Source organism: Coturnix japonica, chromosome 21 (assembly GCF_001577835.2).
Source record: "Coturnix japonica isolate 7356 chromosome 21, Coturnix japonica 2.1, whole genome shotgun sequence".
NCBI lineage: Eukaryota > Metazoa > Chordata > Aves > Galliformes > Phasianidae > Coturnix > Coturnix japonica.
The window spans coordinates 1665507-1685000 of record NC_029536.1 but is presented as its reverse complement, the minus strand read 5'-3'; the positions used below and the strand labels follow the sequence as shown (position 1 = coordinate 1685000).

At 38.8% G+C, this 19494-nt stretch overlaps 1 protein-coding gene across 4 annotated transcripts; it reads right to left on the bottom strand.

Moving 5' to 3' along the window:
* Positions 1–883: 883 nt before the first annotated feature.
* NADK (NAD kinase) lies at positions 884–18043 on the bottom strand. Of its 4 annotated transcripts, none has more exons than XM_015882194.2 (12): positions 17865–18043; positions 15135–15308; positions 11959–12042; positions 8964–9093; positions 8321–8429; positions 8031–8116; positions 7623–7725; positions 6683–6834; positions 6122–6221; positions 5321–5478; positions 5126–5208; positions 884–4256 (listed from the first exon to the last, which is right to left on the bottom strand). In XM_015882194.2, the coding sequence occupies exons 2-12, from the start codon at positions 15305–15307 to the stop codon at positions 4109–4111; spliced, it is 1326 nt and encodes a 441-aa protein (XP_015737680.1). In that variant the 5' UTR covers position 15308; positions 17865–18043; the 3' UTR covers positions 884–4108. The 4 variants fall into 4 exon arrangements, with proteins under 4 accessions (XP_015737680.1, XP_015737681.1, XP_015737682.1 ...); XM_015882195.1 differs by having other exon boundaries at positions 15135–15348; positions 17865–18017; XM_015882196.2 differs by lacking the exons at positions 15135–15308; positions 17865–18043 and adding an exon at positions 14258–15037.
* Positions 18044–19494: the final 1451 nt, after the last annotated feature.

The window sequence follows — 19494 nt, the reverse complement described above, 5'->3', positions numbered from 1 at the left end:
CTTGAATTGAGTTCAATGGGAAGCTGGTTGACAAACCGAAGATGGAAGAGCCTGAAACTGCAACTCCTACTTGCTGTGAACCAAACTGCATAAAGTAGCTGAAATAGGTTGTAGTTTAGTAGGGAAATTTGTAGGGAGGATCTCAAGACTTGTATAAAAGAAGTCGAGAGTAGGATGGGAAAAACACTGAAAAAAATGCATTTTATAGACAGCACAACGGAGACATGAAGAGGTTAATCATCTATGGTCAGGCTGCATACAGCTGGCACTTTCAAGAGAAAGCACGAGAGGACCAGCTGATGACTGTGACTTCATTCCACAAGTCCAAATGTGATTATGTATTGTTGCTGAAATGGAGGAAAACAATTAAGCATACTCAGTACTTTTCTAAAATAAGCCAGCATGCAGCAGGTCTTGCCCAGAGCAGTAGCAACAAGGGAATGCTTATTTTTTGCAGTAGGCCTTTACTTGGCCAAAATTACCTGACAAAAAGTAGGCTTGTCCTATGATGTTTTTATTCCTCAAAATAATGGCACTATCCAAATATCAGAGATCAGCTCAGATTATTGCCCATGACCAATTCCTCATACACTTTTCTACTTTTGGACCTTCATAAAACTAGTTAACGAAGCCCAATTAGCTGTAGGGAAGATTTTTCTTTAACTGGCACAGCAAATCCAGAAGCTTTTAATTTGAAACGTTTGGGAAAAGGCTTGTATCAGACATACACAATCACAACAGCCTTACGAGCATTTCTAGAAAACAGAACCTACTGTTGCATGAGACAATGCACCAAAAACCCACACTGGATATTTTTCTTCCAAGGAACTAATTGTGTATCCCTAATTTATTAGCCTCAAAAGTCAAAATGCTGTTAAACAAATTCAACTTTACAAAAAGGTTTTATTGAAAGGATTGAAAAATATTTGTTTTCAGCAATATTTAAAACAAGTTTCAAAGCATTAACAATATGTAACAGAATTTTTCCTCTTAAAAATTAAGTACACTCTGCTTTATACCGTACTACATCAGTTTTTAATAGCTTCTTGAAGTCTAATAGAGAGTGACTTTGTTCTGTTGTTGTTTTTAAACACATCAATTTCAAAGCTTCCATTTTGGCCCTTTGTAGTCTGGAAAGGGTTTGCAGGTACAGTGATATTTCCAACCCTTATATGAGAAATACCATTCATAATCAGGAAAACTCTCATTTTACTAGCACAGTTTAAACAAGTTCAGTAAGCTACTCTTATTGCCAATATTACCAAGTCTGCATTAGAGCTTTTATCACGTTCAGATGTAGTTAGAACACAATACCCACACTTGAAGCAGTTAAATAATGCAAAATCCTTGAGTGCTGATCAAACTTTACTAGCCTGCTTGCAAATGGCTGGTTTGCAGATTAAAGGCCTTGAAAAGGGACTTTGTACAGTTAGGTAACTTGTAACATATTAACACAATTTCTTTGTCTTTTTATATGAAGCCAGCATAACTATAATCAAAGGTGCTTTCCTGAAGAGCAAAAGACTAAAACCATTGTATGACTTACTTTCCTGTGGCCAGTGACTGTAGCTTTACTAGGCTGAGCAGTGATCCAAGCAATACTGTTACCAAGCAGGAAAAGTTGTATAAGCAAAACTGCAGAAGCCTCAAAGCCAGTAATTCAATTGCAGTACGTGATAAATTTAAGGACAACTCCAGCAGATCTAATTTAGAGAAAGCAGTTAGGTAAGTTTTGCTTACATTTCATGAACGTGCACTCTGCAAATTAATCAGTGAAAGCTTTACTATTATAAAAGCATAAATAAAAAGTGCTGAATATAGATTTATCTTTACAAAAAAATTAGGTAGATAAGGCTCATTAATTTTACCTCACCTTTACAAAATGATTTCCACCTTCCTCATATGCCTGGGGTATTCTGCTCATTTTTCATCAAACAATACATTTTCATAGCCAATATACCCTGTTCCTCCTCTCAGTTATTGCATGATTAAATAATAGTTTCAAAGCAAAAAGTGTGATGAATCTACAGCTCAAAAAGTAATCAGCTATTTAATAACTGAATACCCCACCTAGAAAACCCGTAAGCAGCATCAAAACAGTGATAAAACAATTACTGCAGATTCAAGTGAAAGATAAATCTCAGAAACTAATCTTGACATTCTCCAAGTTATCACAAATGTTTTCTGTTTAGACCAAAGCAAACCAATATTCTATTCTACAAAATTTACAAACTGAATTTATATTAACACCGTTTCATTATGATTTTTCTCATTAGAGTTTGCTCCTCTTCTATGGAAAAGTGCTCTCATCTTGATTAATAAAATTAGACAGACCAGGGCAGCATCCAAAACATGACAGACATGATTTAAACCATCCATCAGAGCACAGCACGTTAGGCAGAGTTTGGGAATGAATACATTTCCCACTACTACTTTGGACCACATGTACAACATAAGACAATCATGAAAAGTGATCATTGCTTCTCGCTCCACTTTCAAGGAAATCCCATCTTATTCAGTAAGAAATTACCTCTTTTACAATACATAGGCTTAAATTCAACTGATAATGTCCGTTCCTTTAATGGCCAATGCAGCAACAAAGCAAAAATGCTGAAGTTTGGATCTTATGACCATGAGACCGCACCACAGAGAACATAAATGTAAACATTATACGTGGGTTTGATTTTTTTCAGTTTAATTACAGTACAAACCCTTTCTATTTTTTTTCTTCCCAAACCAGGTGGTTGTTGTTCTTTTTCATAAAAGCACATACAATAAAATATGTACATAGAGAAGTTAGAAACATTTGAAAGCATCTTAAAAAAGTACATACGAGACTTAGAATATCTTGAGTGTGCTGAAGGCACCATTGTTACTCTGCTGGGAATGTGTCCCCTCATTTATCAGCCCATCGATGCAGTATCCCTTACTGTATTACTCAGTACCCAGCGCCGGAAAATACCTGTGGAATTCGAGGGCGCTCAGGGCCTTGTACAGGACACTGTTGTCTTTGAGACAATAGTGGCACTAGGCAATACAGTATTCCAGATTCCTCTTGAATATCTGGAGCTTTTTTCATTATTACTTTATTTTTTAGCACTATTATTATACAGTCCCTAATGTCACCATTTGTTCCAGAGCATCAAACAAAAATAAGCACGCTACTGTTTCCCAACAACAGGAACCGCAGAGCTGGAAACAAGCTCAGCAAGAAAAGTGAAGATGACTGAAATCACCAACTCAGCCCAAGCTAAATGCTTGTCCATGCTGTTCGTTGGTGGGTATTTACACAGTGATGACAGCAAAGGGTCAAGCACTGTTCAGACAAATGGTCACTGTGCGTATGCATGTGTTTGCACATGTATTATTTATATATATATATAAATGTGTGGAGTTCTTTTCCCTAGTTCCACCTACTCAAAAAGCATTTTTTCTTGGACACAAGATAGATATCTATCTTATATAAACTATTTTTTTTCTAGTTTTGTCTATTAATAAAAACATTCCTTATAGGTGTTCCTTAGTCACAGTTTTTGTCACACTTGCAAACTTGCAAGAAAGTCTGTTAAGCACTGTTTTGATGGAGAGGTGTTCTGAGCAAGTTCTATTTAAGCTAGATGAAAAAGGAAAGCACTTCCTTAAAGCCAGTTTCTGTAGAGCCTTCATGTGCACGTAAGTCTTAACAAATGGAATCATATACATACCACAGTAAACAGACTATTTTAATGCCTCTTTCCTACTGCCACTTTTCTGTTACGTATCTACATACAGCCTGCCACATTAGTGGTAAGTTATATGTTACAATCAAATCTACAGATGCAGTCGATACCAATCAGAAATAACCCACTTTCCAACTGCTCATTTAAAGAAAATTCAGACTGGATTACAACAATCATAACCTCACTTCTTCCACAATATTCCTGTTGGATAGGAAGTAGCAAAATAATTTCCAACCACCAGCAGATCAGACTGATATAAAGTATATCATTATATATATGTCTGAGATGGCAACCACACCTGTTAGCAAAAGCTTATAAAACAAAACAAATCAAGCGTGTAGAAGGGATACTGCCTCTTTCCATTCCCATGAGTCATTAGATGTAGACACTCAAAATTCTTCTTCTTCAACAGCAAAGTTATTTTGCTTCTTCCGAACATTCCAGTGTAAACACTCAGCCAAGCTTTCAAACCAGTCGCTCACAGGATCTCGGAAACAGATCGAAGGAAGGGGATAGCAAGAGGTAGTGATGCTAATACTGCAACAACACAGGAATACCTCAGATCAGTCAACAGCAACAAATAGCATTTTAATCTCTCTCTCTTATTCACTAGCCAACCTAGGGCTATGTTCAGCAAACTGGGTGAAATCAGAAACCGAGTTTACATGCACATCCTGCATGGCTTTCACACAGCACTGGGGCAAGGGAAGATTTAAGCCACCGCCTTGGCCTTGACATTTCAAGTTTTGGCACTATGCAACATGACTAGGAAGTCTTGCTTCTAACAAAGGACCAAATGCCAAATGTGATGCTTGAAGCCCTGTCAGTCTCTATTCTACAGATCTTTCAGCCTACGAAGAAACATAATTCAAGACAGAGTGGCAACCAGGAAGAAAAAAAAAGTATCCCAAACAAGTCTACCTCTCATGTCACATAGAGGCCTTAAATCACCTCTCTTTGCAGTAAGTCACCATATTTTTCACATAAAAATTCTGCTCACTAAAGATTAATAGAACTGCAAGTGGCCACCGCCATTCACTAAGATAACATGGTTTAAACCATATGGCATCATTCAAAGCCACTGTTTATACACAACACCTGCTAGTTTACATCTCAGTCTAAGACCTTCTACATAAATTTACAGAAATTTCTAAGATCTCCATCCTCCTTGCCAAGAATTCAACATTTATGTGCTTTAGTCTTAATAATTCATTTGCTTTCAAAGATCTAAAAGAACATAAGAAATCAAACAGCGCAGTTTTGTGCTGCAAGAGACATTAGACTTGATAAAAGCTTGTTTCTTCACTGCCAATAACCTTTAGGACAGTCTAAGCAGAATGAGTGAAGTTAATGAATCAGTACTTTTTGCACTTCTAAGGAAATGCTACAATCCAGAAAGATTGTACCTGTCTCCATGGCATATTTCCTGCCTCTTCCTTCCATCAAATGAAACCCATGCTGTATTCCTGGCATCGGGGGAGAGCATAATCTGAAAGAGAAAAACTGAACTTCAGCTCCCAAACCTACATTCCTGAGTACAGAATTTACATCAAGTTATTACAGAAGTTTTTAACTTGAAAAGAGAACCAATAAAAGCCAACCTTGAGTTCCACTCCAGCAGGAACAACAATAGGTCTGAAAGACAATGAGTGAGGGCAGATTGGGGTGATCATTATTGCAGGAACATTTGGATGAATCATAGAAGCTCCTGCAGCAGCTGCATATGCAGTGCTACCAGTTGGTGTGGAGACAATGACTCCTGTGAAAGAAGCAAACAGTTCACTTAGTTTGAATTAAACATTAGAACCAATGCTGTTATTTTGGAAAAAATAAAATAAAATCTAAGAAACAACTGTTAATAAAGATGAAACAGAGCCTACATCAGCTTGTATTAACCTACAGCTCTTCTGTGAAGCACACAAACGAGAAACTCTTCTACTCCTGGCCTGGATTATCTGTCCTATGAGCTCACATAAATTGCATAAACTTCTAGATCTCACATTACTCTTCAGAAATGGAAACATTCATTTGTCTGTAAGGATTGCAGGTTAAGAGCTCTTAAGATGAACTTCTGTGTTATACCTTTTAGGAGATTTTAGTCCTTCTACAAATTCCAGGTATCTTCCGAGCTATTTCCTGTTATTTCATCTAATACATTATTCCCAAAGCAGCTGCTATGTGCCTTCATGAGTCCATAAACAGAAAGCTTACAACACTGAATGCTTCCTTAACAACTTACACACTCCACAAGTCAAGTCCTTACCTATTCTTTGCAACCTCATGTTTCCTGTCACCAGTGAACTCAAGTTTGAGATTTTCCATGTGAAAAAACAGCATTCACCAGTAAATAGAGCAGCCTACAAATGAACTGGCAAGCAGTTTAACTCAAGAAACAAACTCACCATCTCCTTGCACTGTTGTTATCAGGTGTCCATCTAGAAAGACATCTACATTGGAAAGGTAAGAAGAAGGACCACGATCCACCACAACTTCATTTAGGACCTGCCACAACATCAAATATCATCACTGTTAAATTGGCAATGGATTAGATGATAAGCAGAAATATGCTTTCCAGATCTTTGAAAAATTCACCCTGATTTAGTACCTGCCAAATTAGACTCTCTTTACAATTCTGTTGTCAGTTGAAGGATTTTTATTTATGTAATTGCGGGATGTTAAGAATTAAGAGGTCCCATTTCAGAGCTACATACTTATTTACAAAGTAGAACTAAAATATTAATATAGGAAATTACAATACTAGCATTTATGGCTGCAGAAAGCAATGAGGTGCATCATTTTCTCATTATTTAGTGCAGGTATTGTGTACTATACCAATACGTTATATGTAGTATCTCTCTCCCACTCTACTGGGCTAATGTAAGTTAATGAAAATGATAAAGTGATAACAAAACACAAATACAGCAAATTACAAAGCATTTATTAGTTCTTTTTAAAACTCTGACCTGATATTGCATAATTTGCTTGCCCACTTCTTTCTCTATATTCGTAGGCACTACTCCATTTTCTTCTATCCCATTTTGTACCGTCAGCTTTTCCCTGTGCTCTTTCACCACTTTCACTTTCAGCCTGCTTCGCAGAACAAGTGCTGCATTGCCTAGAATTGAAATACAGGAGAAAGACAAGAATGATTTGCCACTGTAGTAAATAAAATGGTAATGACTAGCAATCTGTATGAAATACCATTCACCTACTCCCTGTGCAACGTTCCCAGTATCATTCACTAGAGCACTGTCTATATCTAGGCAAAGCTCAAAACAGATTTTTCATATTCAAAAGCAAAAATCAAGTCAAAATTGAATCTTACAATATAAAAAGAATATTTTAAGTTTCACATGGATATTATCAAGATTAGAAAACACTTAGGCTTGTGTGATCCTTACTGAGACAAAGGCTTAGCTAAGAGGAAATAAATGCATTACAAACACATATTAAAAGAGAACATTCCAGCAATGTGAGAATTTTCTATCCTTTTTTTTTTTTTTTTTTTTTTAGAAATTTACTTTGGGTTTAAATCCATCTCTTTTCGAAGATACAAAATATTTCTTCAGTTGTTTCAGGTGTTCCCTGACTTTTCACTCTTCAAGCTCTGCACTGCTTAAAGGAACAAACTACCAAACACTTCACAGCTATACTCTTACTACTATCTTCTCTTACTTGCTTACTCCACACAGGACAAAGTTATTTCTTATCCATTTTTCTTTACAAAATAGCACAGAAAGCAGAAGTGGAATGGGTCAACACAGTACTTATGTTAGTTTAGTGTAAGTTGCTTGCGACTGCGGGACTACCTAAATGAGTTGGTTAAGAAAATTAACCAGTCTTGGAAAAAGCTACAGAAAATGTAACAAAAAGAAACACCACACCTTGTCTCCTTAAATTTACCTTCTATAACCTGAGTGACTTGGGACTGAAAATTCTCAAAATTAAATGGAGTAAGAAATCCAAGGGATCCCAGATGAAAAGCCATAACTGGAGGTACACTACCCTATCAATAAAGAAAAGAATTTAAAAGCTACTGAATTAAAGCAATTCATACTTTAACTAATTGCCCGTAAATACTTTGACTATTAACATAGCTTCAACTGATCATAATAAAAACAAATAGTATAATTAAATTAAGCAGCTCATACAGGTGCTATTTTCAGAAGGTATAGAGTAAAACAGGCTGGATTAAAACAAGGAATCAACAACAAAGGACAAACGTGGTCCTTGTTAACAACAGAAAAAATTATCTTCACGTATTTTAAAAAAGAAAAGAGGACTTTAAGCCCATTTCTAAAAAAGACCAACCTGGAAGAGCGAAGAAGCATAAAGCAAGGTCCCATCTCCCCCCAGGCATATGATAAAGTCTATTTGATTGGAGATATCATCATAATCTAGAAGGAACATTGAAGTACAAGTTCTGAATTATGTTTTTAAGTTAAATTCTTGCTGTAAGATTCCTGTAGCATTCATTCACAAATGTAAAAAAACTGCAAGTAAGGTGCAACAACATTTTGCAACAGTATTCAATACTAAGGAAACATTAAGATGAACAAATGCTACATCTCAACATGACTTTCAAGAATTCAGCACCATACCTTCTCGAAAAGTACAAAATTTCTTCTTCACTGGTCCAAAATTATCATCATTAGCTATAGCAGGGTCTTCCAATACTTTTTTTTCTACATACACTATCATGTTGTTCTCCTGAAAGGAGGTAAAGATGAGCTTGTTAACAACCTCTTAAATATCGGAGTATTTGATTCACTCCAGACTTTGAATCAGTTAAAAAACACAAATAAAAATACATTATTTTTATTGAAGTGATCTGCATCTTTGGGTTGCAGCGCTTTTTTTCCTATTATTTTTAATATACAACACGTGGTTTAGTTCTAACCAGAAATTTGCAGTTACATAGGCCATCTGGTAAATAAAATTCAGCTCTGGAACAGGAATTACATGATACAGTGTTTGCTCAAGGCTTTAAGGACTATATTTTCTGTCCTGTGTCTTCAGATCTGCACAAAATTGGAAGGAAACGGTTTTGATTTTCCCTCCAAGTACTGTTCCTAAGCTATGAAACACGTTTTAATACTTCCAGTGCAATAAAGTTTGTGCTAATGATTTGTTTGCACCATGCAATTCTATGGATTTCATGTTTAACAGAATCAGTAACTGAAAATAATTTAGGTGTGAGATTTCTCATTACAGTTAAAACAAATTGAATTTACATGCTGTTACCTCAGTAAGATACACACAGAGCTCTTTAAAAGGCTGCAGCAGACTGGCATCACGTATCTTTTTAATAACAAGGACACTCTTGGGAGGTTTGTTCCATGTCAACCGCTGGCTTGCTGGATCCTGAATGTGCCTACAGATGAGAATACAACAAAACACAAATCTTTAGGATTGTTTGGTTAAAAACATCATCTTTTTAAATCACAAAATGTCACTATAAAGGAAAAACAGAGGACTAAAAGCACTGAGTAACTGAAAGAAAGGGTAGAGATGCACTGCAGTGCCCACAGATCTTCAAAAATATGTTACTACCTTTCACTTTGACATCATTTTAGCCAGGTAAGAACTTACATCTTATCACACACACTGCTGAGACAATAGAGAGAAGGATATAATAGTAAAGATGCCTTCTCCCCTCATGAAACCAATCAATACTTTCCTCCACTAAGATCTCACCAATTTCAGTATACAGTCATGGTTTTTACAGGCACTAGTTATGCAGTTTTTCTAATAAGAATTAACTCACAACTATATTATCACCAGAAAAGGGCAAATATCTCAATAATTAAGACACAAATCTGTACTAAATCCTCAAAGGAAGCCTCAACAGCTACAACAAACTGGTACATAACCTCTATTCTAGGAAGTCTGTAGCAACTCTTACACTTCCTATCATAAAAACTCATTCAACTTCATGCTGCTCTGTAACACACACCACTGATTTAGGAACACACAGATGTATTTTCCTTCTTCATTTGGATCCACTGCTGAGCTACACAATTTTACTGCTGTATTTTGCATACAATGAACATCTCATCCTTTTCCATAAGGTGCAGATATAATCCGTAAAGCAAAGTAGATTAGCATCCATGCTGAACAGCCAAATTTAGAGATTTGGATTTAGTACTTCAAGAGTTAATGTGGAACAGATGATAATAATGGGGGTTCAATAACCTGCTCGTTTTACTTTCATTAAACACGCTCTCACTCTACACAGAACAGAAACCATAAACTAGCATAATTCTGGACAAAAACCATTAATTTTATAAGATCAAATTTCTCAAATCTGAATATTGCTCAAAAGCAAAAAGCACGTGCATAGAAACCACCCCCAAAAATACATTTCAACACAATCAGGCTGCCTTGTAACGCTGGCAGAGAACTAAAGATTGCAGCATCGCTTTTCACCTAATAAGCCCAGAATTAACAGATTTTCTTCAAACCAAAAGGAAAATCTGCCTATTTCAGCTGTACTCACCAATTCCATGTAGCTCTAATTGAAAAATTATTCATAACATGCTTTAAGACCTTCATGTTCGTTTCCAGAAGTCGAGCAAATGCAACAGCTCCAAAAAACCAGGCTGTGCTGAGGCTTTTATCGAGTCTTAAGAAACTTCTATCTCAAAAAAACCCCATCCAGCTAAATATTTCCAACAGTGCCAATAAAAAGCCAAGGCTTCACATTTAGAAAATTCACTTCAGAAAATACAGCCTTCAAACAGAAGGGTTTTCAACACTGTGACTTGAAGAGACCCTGATTAATTGATGCCCATACATAAAAATTAAGATTTTCTGTTATCCTTCCCTCCAGTGAGAAGAGTTCAATATTACTATTGACTGTAGAAAACAAAAAAAGAAACAACTGAAAAGGATACGGCTGTTTTCAGAAGCCAGAAAATAAGCAAATAAAACCTTTAAAGTACCAAGAACAGTAATTTATAACTTGGTTTTCAAATAGTCCTTTCCTTCTGCACACTGTCCTTGCCCTGGCGAGCAGTGTGTTGAGTATCGCCTACAGCCTCTGCACTCAACTGATCTTGACACTTATCATTATATGGTGCAAAGCTGGCTCAGCCCACAGGGAGGAGCATATTCAGCACAATCAGGTGGGTAAACATGCAATGCAGGCTGGGTTTGCAGGTATACAAAGTTACAAGAGACAGAAAGAAGGAAGTTCAGATTCCCCCTGTACTGCAAGATTTCTGCCACACCTCTGTGGGAAACATGGTTACCACCAATGTGTTCTGAGGAAGATCACTATGCTTTAGTTAAAGATTTAAGCAAAGAAATACTTAATTCAAATACCTTAAGCGTAACTGAAAGCCAAATGAATACAACTTTACAAAAGGACAGAACTGCTGAAAAAGCCTTATTTTCACAATAAATTCATCAGCAGAGACTATAAATAACTTGCCTTCATATTTATACACCCATGAAATACTAAAATTCAAACTACTTGTTCAAACAAAAGGCTTTCCTTGGATGAGACTCCATCGTGCACACAGCAATTCCTCTACCTTTTTTCATGTTGTCCATAACAATTTCTGTCCCTCTGTAGCTGAGAAACCATTTTCTTTATGGAATAAAGGAAATGATACCAACAGCTTCTCAGCATCATAATTAGTTTGCTACATGGAGTTTAGTGTCAGCTGTGTTGGAAAGGCTTTATTACTGCTGCCATTGTTGACCACAATTTAGGAACTGCAGATTATGCAAAATACATTTAAACAAAACTCCGGTACTTCAAACTATTTGCATGCTCTGCTCTATTTATTTTAAATACAAAATGGTTCAGTTTTTTTCCTTCTTAAAATAGATAACGTTGTGCTGAGAAAAAACTCCATTAGTTTAGATAGTGAATCATCAAAACATCACATAAATTAATAACATTAAAAGAGTATTCATCCTATTGATTGATGCCTGTTGCCCTGTGAGTAGTATTCCAATTGGCAAAACCACTATAAAACCATACAGAGAAATACTGATTATCTCCTGTCAGCCCTTTGGGAAAGGAAACAAGAGTGACATTTAAGCTCATGCTACATTTCTCAGCATGCAGATAAAGGTAATGTGTGATCCAAAGAGCAAGTCAATTTTTGCAATACAGATCCCAGCACAAAACAACGTTGAGTTGGGACAAGTTGGGTTGAGTAGGAAAGCAAGCTTATCTTCTTTCACATGGAATAAGCATAATATCAGTCACTTGACCAGTACTTACATAATCGTTTTAGGATTTTGCAGCATACAGGCCTTTGGTCCAAACGTGGTCACTGGGCATGGTCCATGCAAGGAACGTGTCCTCCTGAACATAAGAAGAGATAAAATAAATGTGATGGCAAATGAGGTATAATTAGCTCCCCAAGCACCAAAACCAAGCCTAACGTCTTTGAAAGAGCCGCATTAAGCAATGAAGGACAAAGTCCATTTCTTAAACTTCCATTTGTGGGTGACTAGCCAGTATAATTTTACACACATTAGCTCACACGTTTCAAAGCTAAATTTTAACTCCTGTACCTCCCTCCTTGACAGTGATTTTATAATTGAAGCCACACTCACAGTTCGTGCCCACCTGATGTGAGTACACACTAAATCCAAGCACTTGTACTAGGTTTGTATTTTTCTTGTATTCATTTAAACTTCGCTGTGCACAAAGTAAGATCACAGCCTCAGATCAAGGCAGTTCTGTGAACCCATGTCAAACATGTTTAGTCACAAATCTCCTTGACATTACAGACCAGAACAGTATGTGGGCCTCTCAGGGACACAAAAAAACCTGTCGACAAATTCCAACTTATAAAAACAACCTATTTTCAAGGTCTCAGTAGTACAAAAAGGAAACATGCTATGTGGAAGGAAAAAAGCAGAAATAATGTTTATTTAATAACCAGCGCTATTTTGTGAATACTTTTAAGGTAGCACAGAAATTTACAAACAAGAACTCAATTGCTACCAATCAAATTTACTGAAGTCAACTAGTAAGAAAGACTGGGGTAACAAACTCAGCCATTTAAGCAGAGGAGTGACTATGTGGTTAATTTAATCCCTTGAAAGGTACAAAGGCATCCCAACCTGAGATTAATGTGCTTTTTTAGAGAAAACAATGCAATGAAGCACCGCTCAGGCATTTTTGGCTTCTATCATTTAGTGGCACGCATGAATTCCGTCACATAAAGAAACAGACCACACAGCAACCTGGTAGAGCACACAGCCTGCCACTGCCAATGGGAGCAGCAGCACTGCTAACACAGAGCGCTCAGCACACCTTGCTTTTATGGTACCACTTTTGGATTGCACAGTAATATTACCTCTCCCAGCGTATAGCAGAAATCCCAACTTGCTAACAAGGAAGCACACACTCAGGAAGTGTACCTTGATCACTCACTAATGAGTGCCAAGGGGCATGTTTTGCAGTAGTCAAAATATTTTACAGACTATTTCCTTAAGCACTGAACCTGAATTAGAAGCTCCAGCAATAAGTGAGAGAGGGAACAAACAGGAAGGTATAAAACCCCTCAGATCTTAAACAAACAATTTCTTTGAGTATGGAGAAAAAAATCACTATTTTTTCCATGTATTTAATAACAGTTAATACATGTGGAGTCATTTCTCCTCAAACTTAAATTCCACCCAGAACACAGGGCTGCTCCGAGCTCCAGGATGAGATTATGTGGAGCAAGTCAGAGCTGTTCTGCTTTACCCGCCTCCCTCCTGCAACAGATCTGTACATGGGAGTAAAACTCATTGCGTCATGTTGAAACAAGTAAATGCTATTAAAATTATTTCATTAAAATCAAGTGGGAAATATGCCTTTCCTGTGCTTAATTCAATTAACACAGGAACTGGTAATTAACCTATTCCTTGCTAGTAATAACTCACTGCTGTTCTGCCTATTATAGTGTGTATTGTGCAGTAGCTCAGACTGGCCTGATGACTCACTTGGAGCACTATAAAATCCCACACATCAGATTTCTACTGAAAATCAAAAACAGATGACAGATTAAAGTCATAATATTTTTTCCATGTCTAAGAAAATATGTTTGTGCCAGATTTTAATTACGATAATTAACATTATTTAATGTCCCATAACAAATACATAGAAGTTTTGTTTAACTTATGTTCAAACAGTTTTTTCAGACACACACGACTATTACGTAAGCATGTTAAAAATTTACCTTATTTATATTACAAGAGGAAAATGAGCAAATACGCACATTCTTAGAGATTAACGCATGTAGCAGTTTGTGCAAAGGGGAAATCCAAGTCTCTATTTATGAGAAGTTAAACATGAAATTAGCACAGATAACCAATATTCTGGTAACATCACCTGCCACGTTTCACTCCACTCAAGCCTCTACCACTCACTGCCTTTTCTGTCTTCTTTAAACAGAGGTACGTATTACATGTCACTGTTTAGCTAAACTCTTGTCCTACAAAGAGGCATCAAACATCCACGTTTGAAGATTTAAGCAGAGCAGGAAAATCACATTTCACAGAAGGCTTTTAATGTAAAGACTTACCTAGCGGCTGTGATACATAACATAGTAGCTAGAACAGTATGGTCCTCTGTGAATATTTCCCAAATACAACGTATCAGCTGAGCTACTTATGCAAAGCAAGTATTTCCAAGCATTAATCTCTTGAGTGAAAGGCTTTTATTACCCCTCCTTTCACCACAAAGCTTCCCCTGGGATCTTCAGGTCTCACCCACATAAGCTCTGACTTGCAATAACAATCCTGCCAGCAAAGCAGAAACTCTGGAAGAGAATTTCATTTGTTGAGCAACTCCTTCGTGATTCTGTCCATGCTTCAGCCTTATACTGGATCACAATATGAGCAAGGTAAAGTTCTGCTGTCATCAAGACTCACTGTTACCACAGGACACCATCTGGTATTTACAACAGGTCCAAAGATCACAGAATCAAAAGTTCCATCCAAGTTGTCCACATGACAAAGAGTATTGCGAATACATCAGGAATTTGGCTCAATGAAAGAAATGGGTGTTTCTCAGCGTTGTGATTAGATTTGCAAGCACCTGCTTATTTGTGCTGCCTCATGTTACGATATAACCCCAGTTCTCACCCAGCTTTCAATACACAGCACCACAGCTCTAGTTAGAGCATTTATGCAAAATTACAGGTGTGCCTCTGCTATTCTTTTGAGACTGTGAACTCTGCAGATATCGGTTTTGACAGCTGTACCATTTTGATTACAGGTCTGACCCTGGTGTAGCCACAGCCTTTAACTTCCTGATTTCATTTTGGACTAACCACCTTTTAAAGTGCATTTTAAGGTTACCTTAAAAGGAAGATTACAGACATACAAAACCAGAAGCAAAAACTGGATATCTGAACTTCTTCCATTTTTCTTGCAAGAGGGAAGAAACAGAAGCCATACCGGAATTCTTTGGTGCTTCCTAAGGCTGGTGAAGCAGACAAGCTCCGTGACTTCGCTCGTCCCCGGCTCGTACTGCTCCACTCCTCGTCATCATGACACGCTGAGCAATGATATGCAGAATCTGAGCTCACATCAGCCTTACTGGTACACAGCTTCTCCCGATTCATCTCCATACTGGAAGTGAAAGAACCTCAGTGAGGGAAAAATTTAATTCCTGTGAAAAAACATCAGGGGAAAAGAGACAGGTAAGGGAAAGAAGGAAAAATCCAGTATTAGCAAAGTTAGTTGTGAATTAGGTGTGAATTGTCACCCTTTGGTAGATACTTCTCAATAAGATCTGGGCAGCTGAGAAGTTCTTCAAGGTCATCACAAGACAGTAGAAGGAAAAAGAGACCAGAGCTCAAACTCCAGTGCTCCTAGATTTACAGAAGTTTCCACATAAAACTGTTAGTTGGAGGGCATCACACTTCCTGCTACATCCAGAAATATACATATACAGAAATATACATATATAGTGTGAACAAATACCATCTCAGATGAAGCCTAAAGGAACAGTACGTTCCTCAAATTACTTCAACCCAGGGCAAAACGTTGGCTCATTAGATATTTGCACATGTTTTTCAAGCAGCTTTTTGCACACTGTAACAGCTTCTTACTGTATCACGTACAGAACAGATCAGGACATCACTGTAACTGTTAAAATAGACTTTGGCTCTGGAGAACACAGAATAATATTTGTCCGTAAGGTTAACATAGAATGAGAAATGTCACCCATTTTATAAGCACTGCACTTCACAGCAGCTCAACTTGCAGATAACAAAAGCATGAAGAAACAGTAATTTATCAGGAATAGCGGCTCGTTACTAAACTAGACAGAATAATCACCTAATGGCAGCAGAGCACAGCTTTGCTCTCACAGCAGATCAGGTTTACCCGGAGACTTGCAGTTAGACTCAACCAGTAATAATTGATAAGATCTTACACTTGTAAAGAGATCAGTGTTTAAGAGTAAATGCATTCAGTTTCTTAGATATAACCAACAAAAACGCAGGAGATAATTCCTCATCCATGGCACCGATCTCCCCCTCAAGAATAAGCTGCATAGGAAAAAAATACACTGGAACTGGTGGAGGGGGGAAGCAAACACCTTCATCTGGCAGATACTATCAGTAAAGAAAATAAAACTGGCAGTAAGATGTTGCACAGATCTACTGCTACACGCAGCCTGAGAACTTGATATTCCTCCCATGTAACGTTTTCCAGTTCAGAACATTTTAAACTCCAGCTTACGCCACGTACTGTTTAATTCACATCCCCTCATAAGACCTTCATTAAATAAGCAGATCTGACATAAGGACAAAACTATCACCGACCAGCTCCCAGGACTGGATCCAAAAACACAAAGCACGAGTCAACAAACCAGCAAAGAGGCTGCTCTGGTCAAAGTCATGCCCCGGATTAAGGAAAGAGAAAAGATTGAGAAGTTCAGCATTGCAGAATAAATGTCAATTGAGAGTGAGCACTTTGATACTCCAAACTGTGACACACAATAGCAAGCTGAGTCACCTCTCTCTCAGTATCCAGCTGTTTCCTTTCTAATGTCATATATCCCATCTTCAGTTCCTCTGTTGCTACAAATGATCGCCGTCACAAACCACAACTTCAGAGCGGCTTTGTCAAACCGGCTTCAGATGGGAGGAAAGAACAACAGAGCATCCCAGATGTTTTACTGCACTGTTAGACTAAGGAATCACACTCCAGATCTACCGTAAGAATCCTGGTTATAAAACAAGCCTGAAACAATTTTACTAAGCCTCCATTCAGATGTAATCCACATCCTGTTGGCCAAGAGTTATGTGCCTGCATCTTAAACCGTGATCTTCTCTGCTGTTAGATAACAGGGAATAGCACACAAACGTGCCCTTCCAAAGAGCTACACATGAAACACAAGGCTGTGAATCACTAAGAACTTTAAACCATTTTTTGTTGAGCATTGCAGGTCAGTGACTGTTTAGTGAGGAAGTTTCCCTCTGTCAAAGGCACGGCCCTAAACCATCACAGGGGGTTACCACAGGGTCCATTCCAACCAAACACTGTTTTATAGGATTCCAAGGCTGCAGCAGTTCTGCCCGTTTCTTAGGGTTGCATCAGCTGCTGAAAACTCCTAATTCTCTAGCGTATTATCAACACTTGTGTTATAGCAGGAAGGGACCACACTGCATCCAAACACCACATGGCCACACCTTGCTGCCGATCCCCCCTCTGCTTAGTGCTCTAACTCTGTAAATAAGGTTTTATAATGATGATGTTTTACTGAAGAAGCCACTCCAACACTCATACACACACAGCTCCATCTCCGAGGCACAAACCCTCGCTGGCAGCACTGCACGGAGCACACAGCAGCGTCTGACAGTAAAAAACAAACAGCGTTCCTGAGTGAAATACAGAATACAGGGGTGTGGTTTTGATTACATCGTACCAAAAATAAATGAGAAAGAAAGAAAAAAAGCGCTAGTATGACTCTCACATGTCTCACACCAGGGGCAAACAAGTTCATTCGTTAACTCCTCGCTGTCTGAAGCAGCTCCGCACTCACCCACCCACCCGGTCCCACCTCACATCCCCACACAGCCCTGAGGTAAACGAGGGGCGGGTGGGCCCGGCCCTCAGCCCGGCGGGAGGCCGCGGCCCACCCTCCCTTGTGGTCTCCCCTCACTGCCCAGCACTCACCACCCGGCTGCTCTCCCTCTCTGCTCCCTCAGAGCCCGAGGCGCCGGCCGCGGCGATGTGTGTAGTAACGGTGGTGGTGGAGGCACCGGCTGCCCCCGAGCACTGAGCGGGACCGGCGGACCCTGCGCGCCTCCATCGTCCTCTCCCCGCCTCCTCACCACAGTCGGCCCCGGGGGCGGGGCAGCGCGCATGCGCGACGTGGCGGCCTGCAGGCCAGGGTGTCGCCGCGCATGCGCACTGGTGCTTATGGAGTGCTCCCCTCAGAGCAGCTTTGTAGCAAACCTACAAAGTTTTGCAATTAACAAATTGCAGCAATTTGGGAGTTTTCTCTCTTCCTCATTTTGCATGACACTTGTTTCCAGGAAAGCAGTTGCAGAATTAGCAGTGATAGACGGTAAAGGAAGAAGCAGAGTTGAAAAAGAGGAAGTGTTTGCTGGATATGGGGAAATCCTATAGTGCTTTTTAGGAAGTAGCTTATTTTGAGCCCAAACTTCGCTACTTCTGAGGTATCTTAAGGGCCTGCAGTGGAAACAGCACACAGTGCTATGAAGCCAATACCTCAGAGATACAGGTCTATATAGTCAATATATGGAGATATTGACTTCATGCTCATAGATCCTACAATGACTAACAGACCAAGTGGCAGCTTAGTTTCCCCTTTAGAGCAATAACTTCATGTGGTTGCTGGATATTTTGTAAGAGCCGACTGCAGAGCTGATGAACACTTATCCTCATTAACAGACCAAGATCAGATCAGAGCGCTAATCAGCTGAGCACATCCTATTTATAAAGAGCTACAGTTACAACAGCAGCCACTGGGAGAGCTCTATCCATCCAGATCAGCAATAGAGCACAGAGAGACTGCCAACATCCCTTCTATACAGACCAAAGTGCCACAAGACATAGAAGGGTATAGAGAAACTCATGCCACATCAGTATTCAGGCTAATTACAAACATCTCCAATAGTTACGTAAATGTCTTCATCCTCGTTTTAAAGACTGGGAACTAGATTAATTGAATTGCACAAGGGTTGACAAAGCTGTGCCATGGCTGAGATAAGCAATCAGGAATGCTGGCGTGTAGCCCCACACTCAATCCACTCAACAATACAGACTGACTTTGGTAACACAAGGATAGAGCTGAGAGCTGTTGGCAGCCAGTAAAGAAAGCTTAGGTAACACAGGGAGTGGAGAGATGTAGGAGAAATCTGACATGTAAAGAGTATTGCAAAGGGGAAACTGGTAAACTGAGTGAGTGTGAAAGGACATTTTGGCACTGTTATTGCATACTAAAGTCAACTAGAAATTCAAAAAGATGTACATGTGTTTTCTAAGTCTTCATCAGCAGTAGGAACTACTCCAAGCAGAAGATCTCTTCCACCTCTATGCTGTTCTCCATATGGAAATACAGCGTAAACAAGGATGCAAATCAATCTTGTTCTATATGAAAATAGACACCCAGGACTTACTTCCTATCTTACAGCAGGATATAAAACAACAGAAACTACAGAGAAGGGCTTGGGCTACAACTTGGGGTTTCGGGAGGTGCTTCTGTCCGTCCTTGCATGACTCAGAGTCAGTTTTTCTGCCTTCAGAGTAAAGATAAAAACAACTACTTCCTTCTTTTTCA

Coding starts and splice junctions, on each gene's coding strand:
- NADK (XM_015882194.2), bottom strand. CDS start 15,307: ATGGAGATGAATCGGGAGAAGCTGTGTACCAGTAAGGCTGATGTGAGC. Junction 8,117..8,320: donor ATTTTGTACTTTTCGAGAAG/GTATGGTGCTGA, acceptor TGTTCCTTCTAG/ATTATGATGATATCTCCAAT. Junction 6,222..6,682: donor AGCAAATTATGCAATATCAG/GTCAGAGTTTTA, acceptor ATGTTGTGGCAG/GTCCTAAATGAAGTTGTGGT.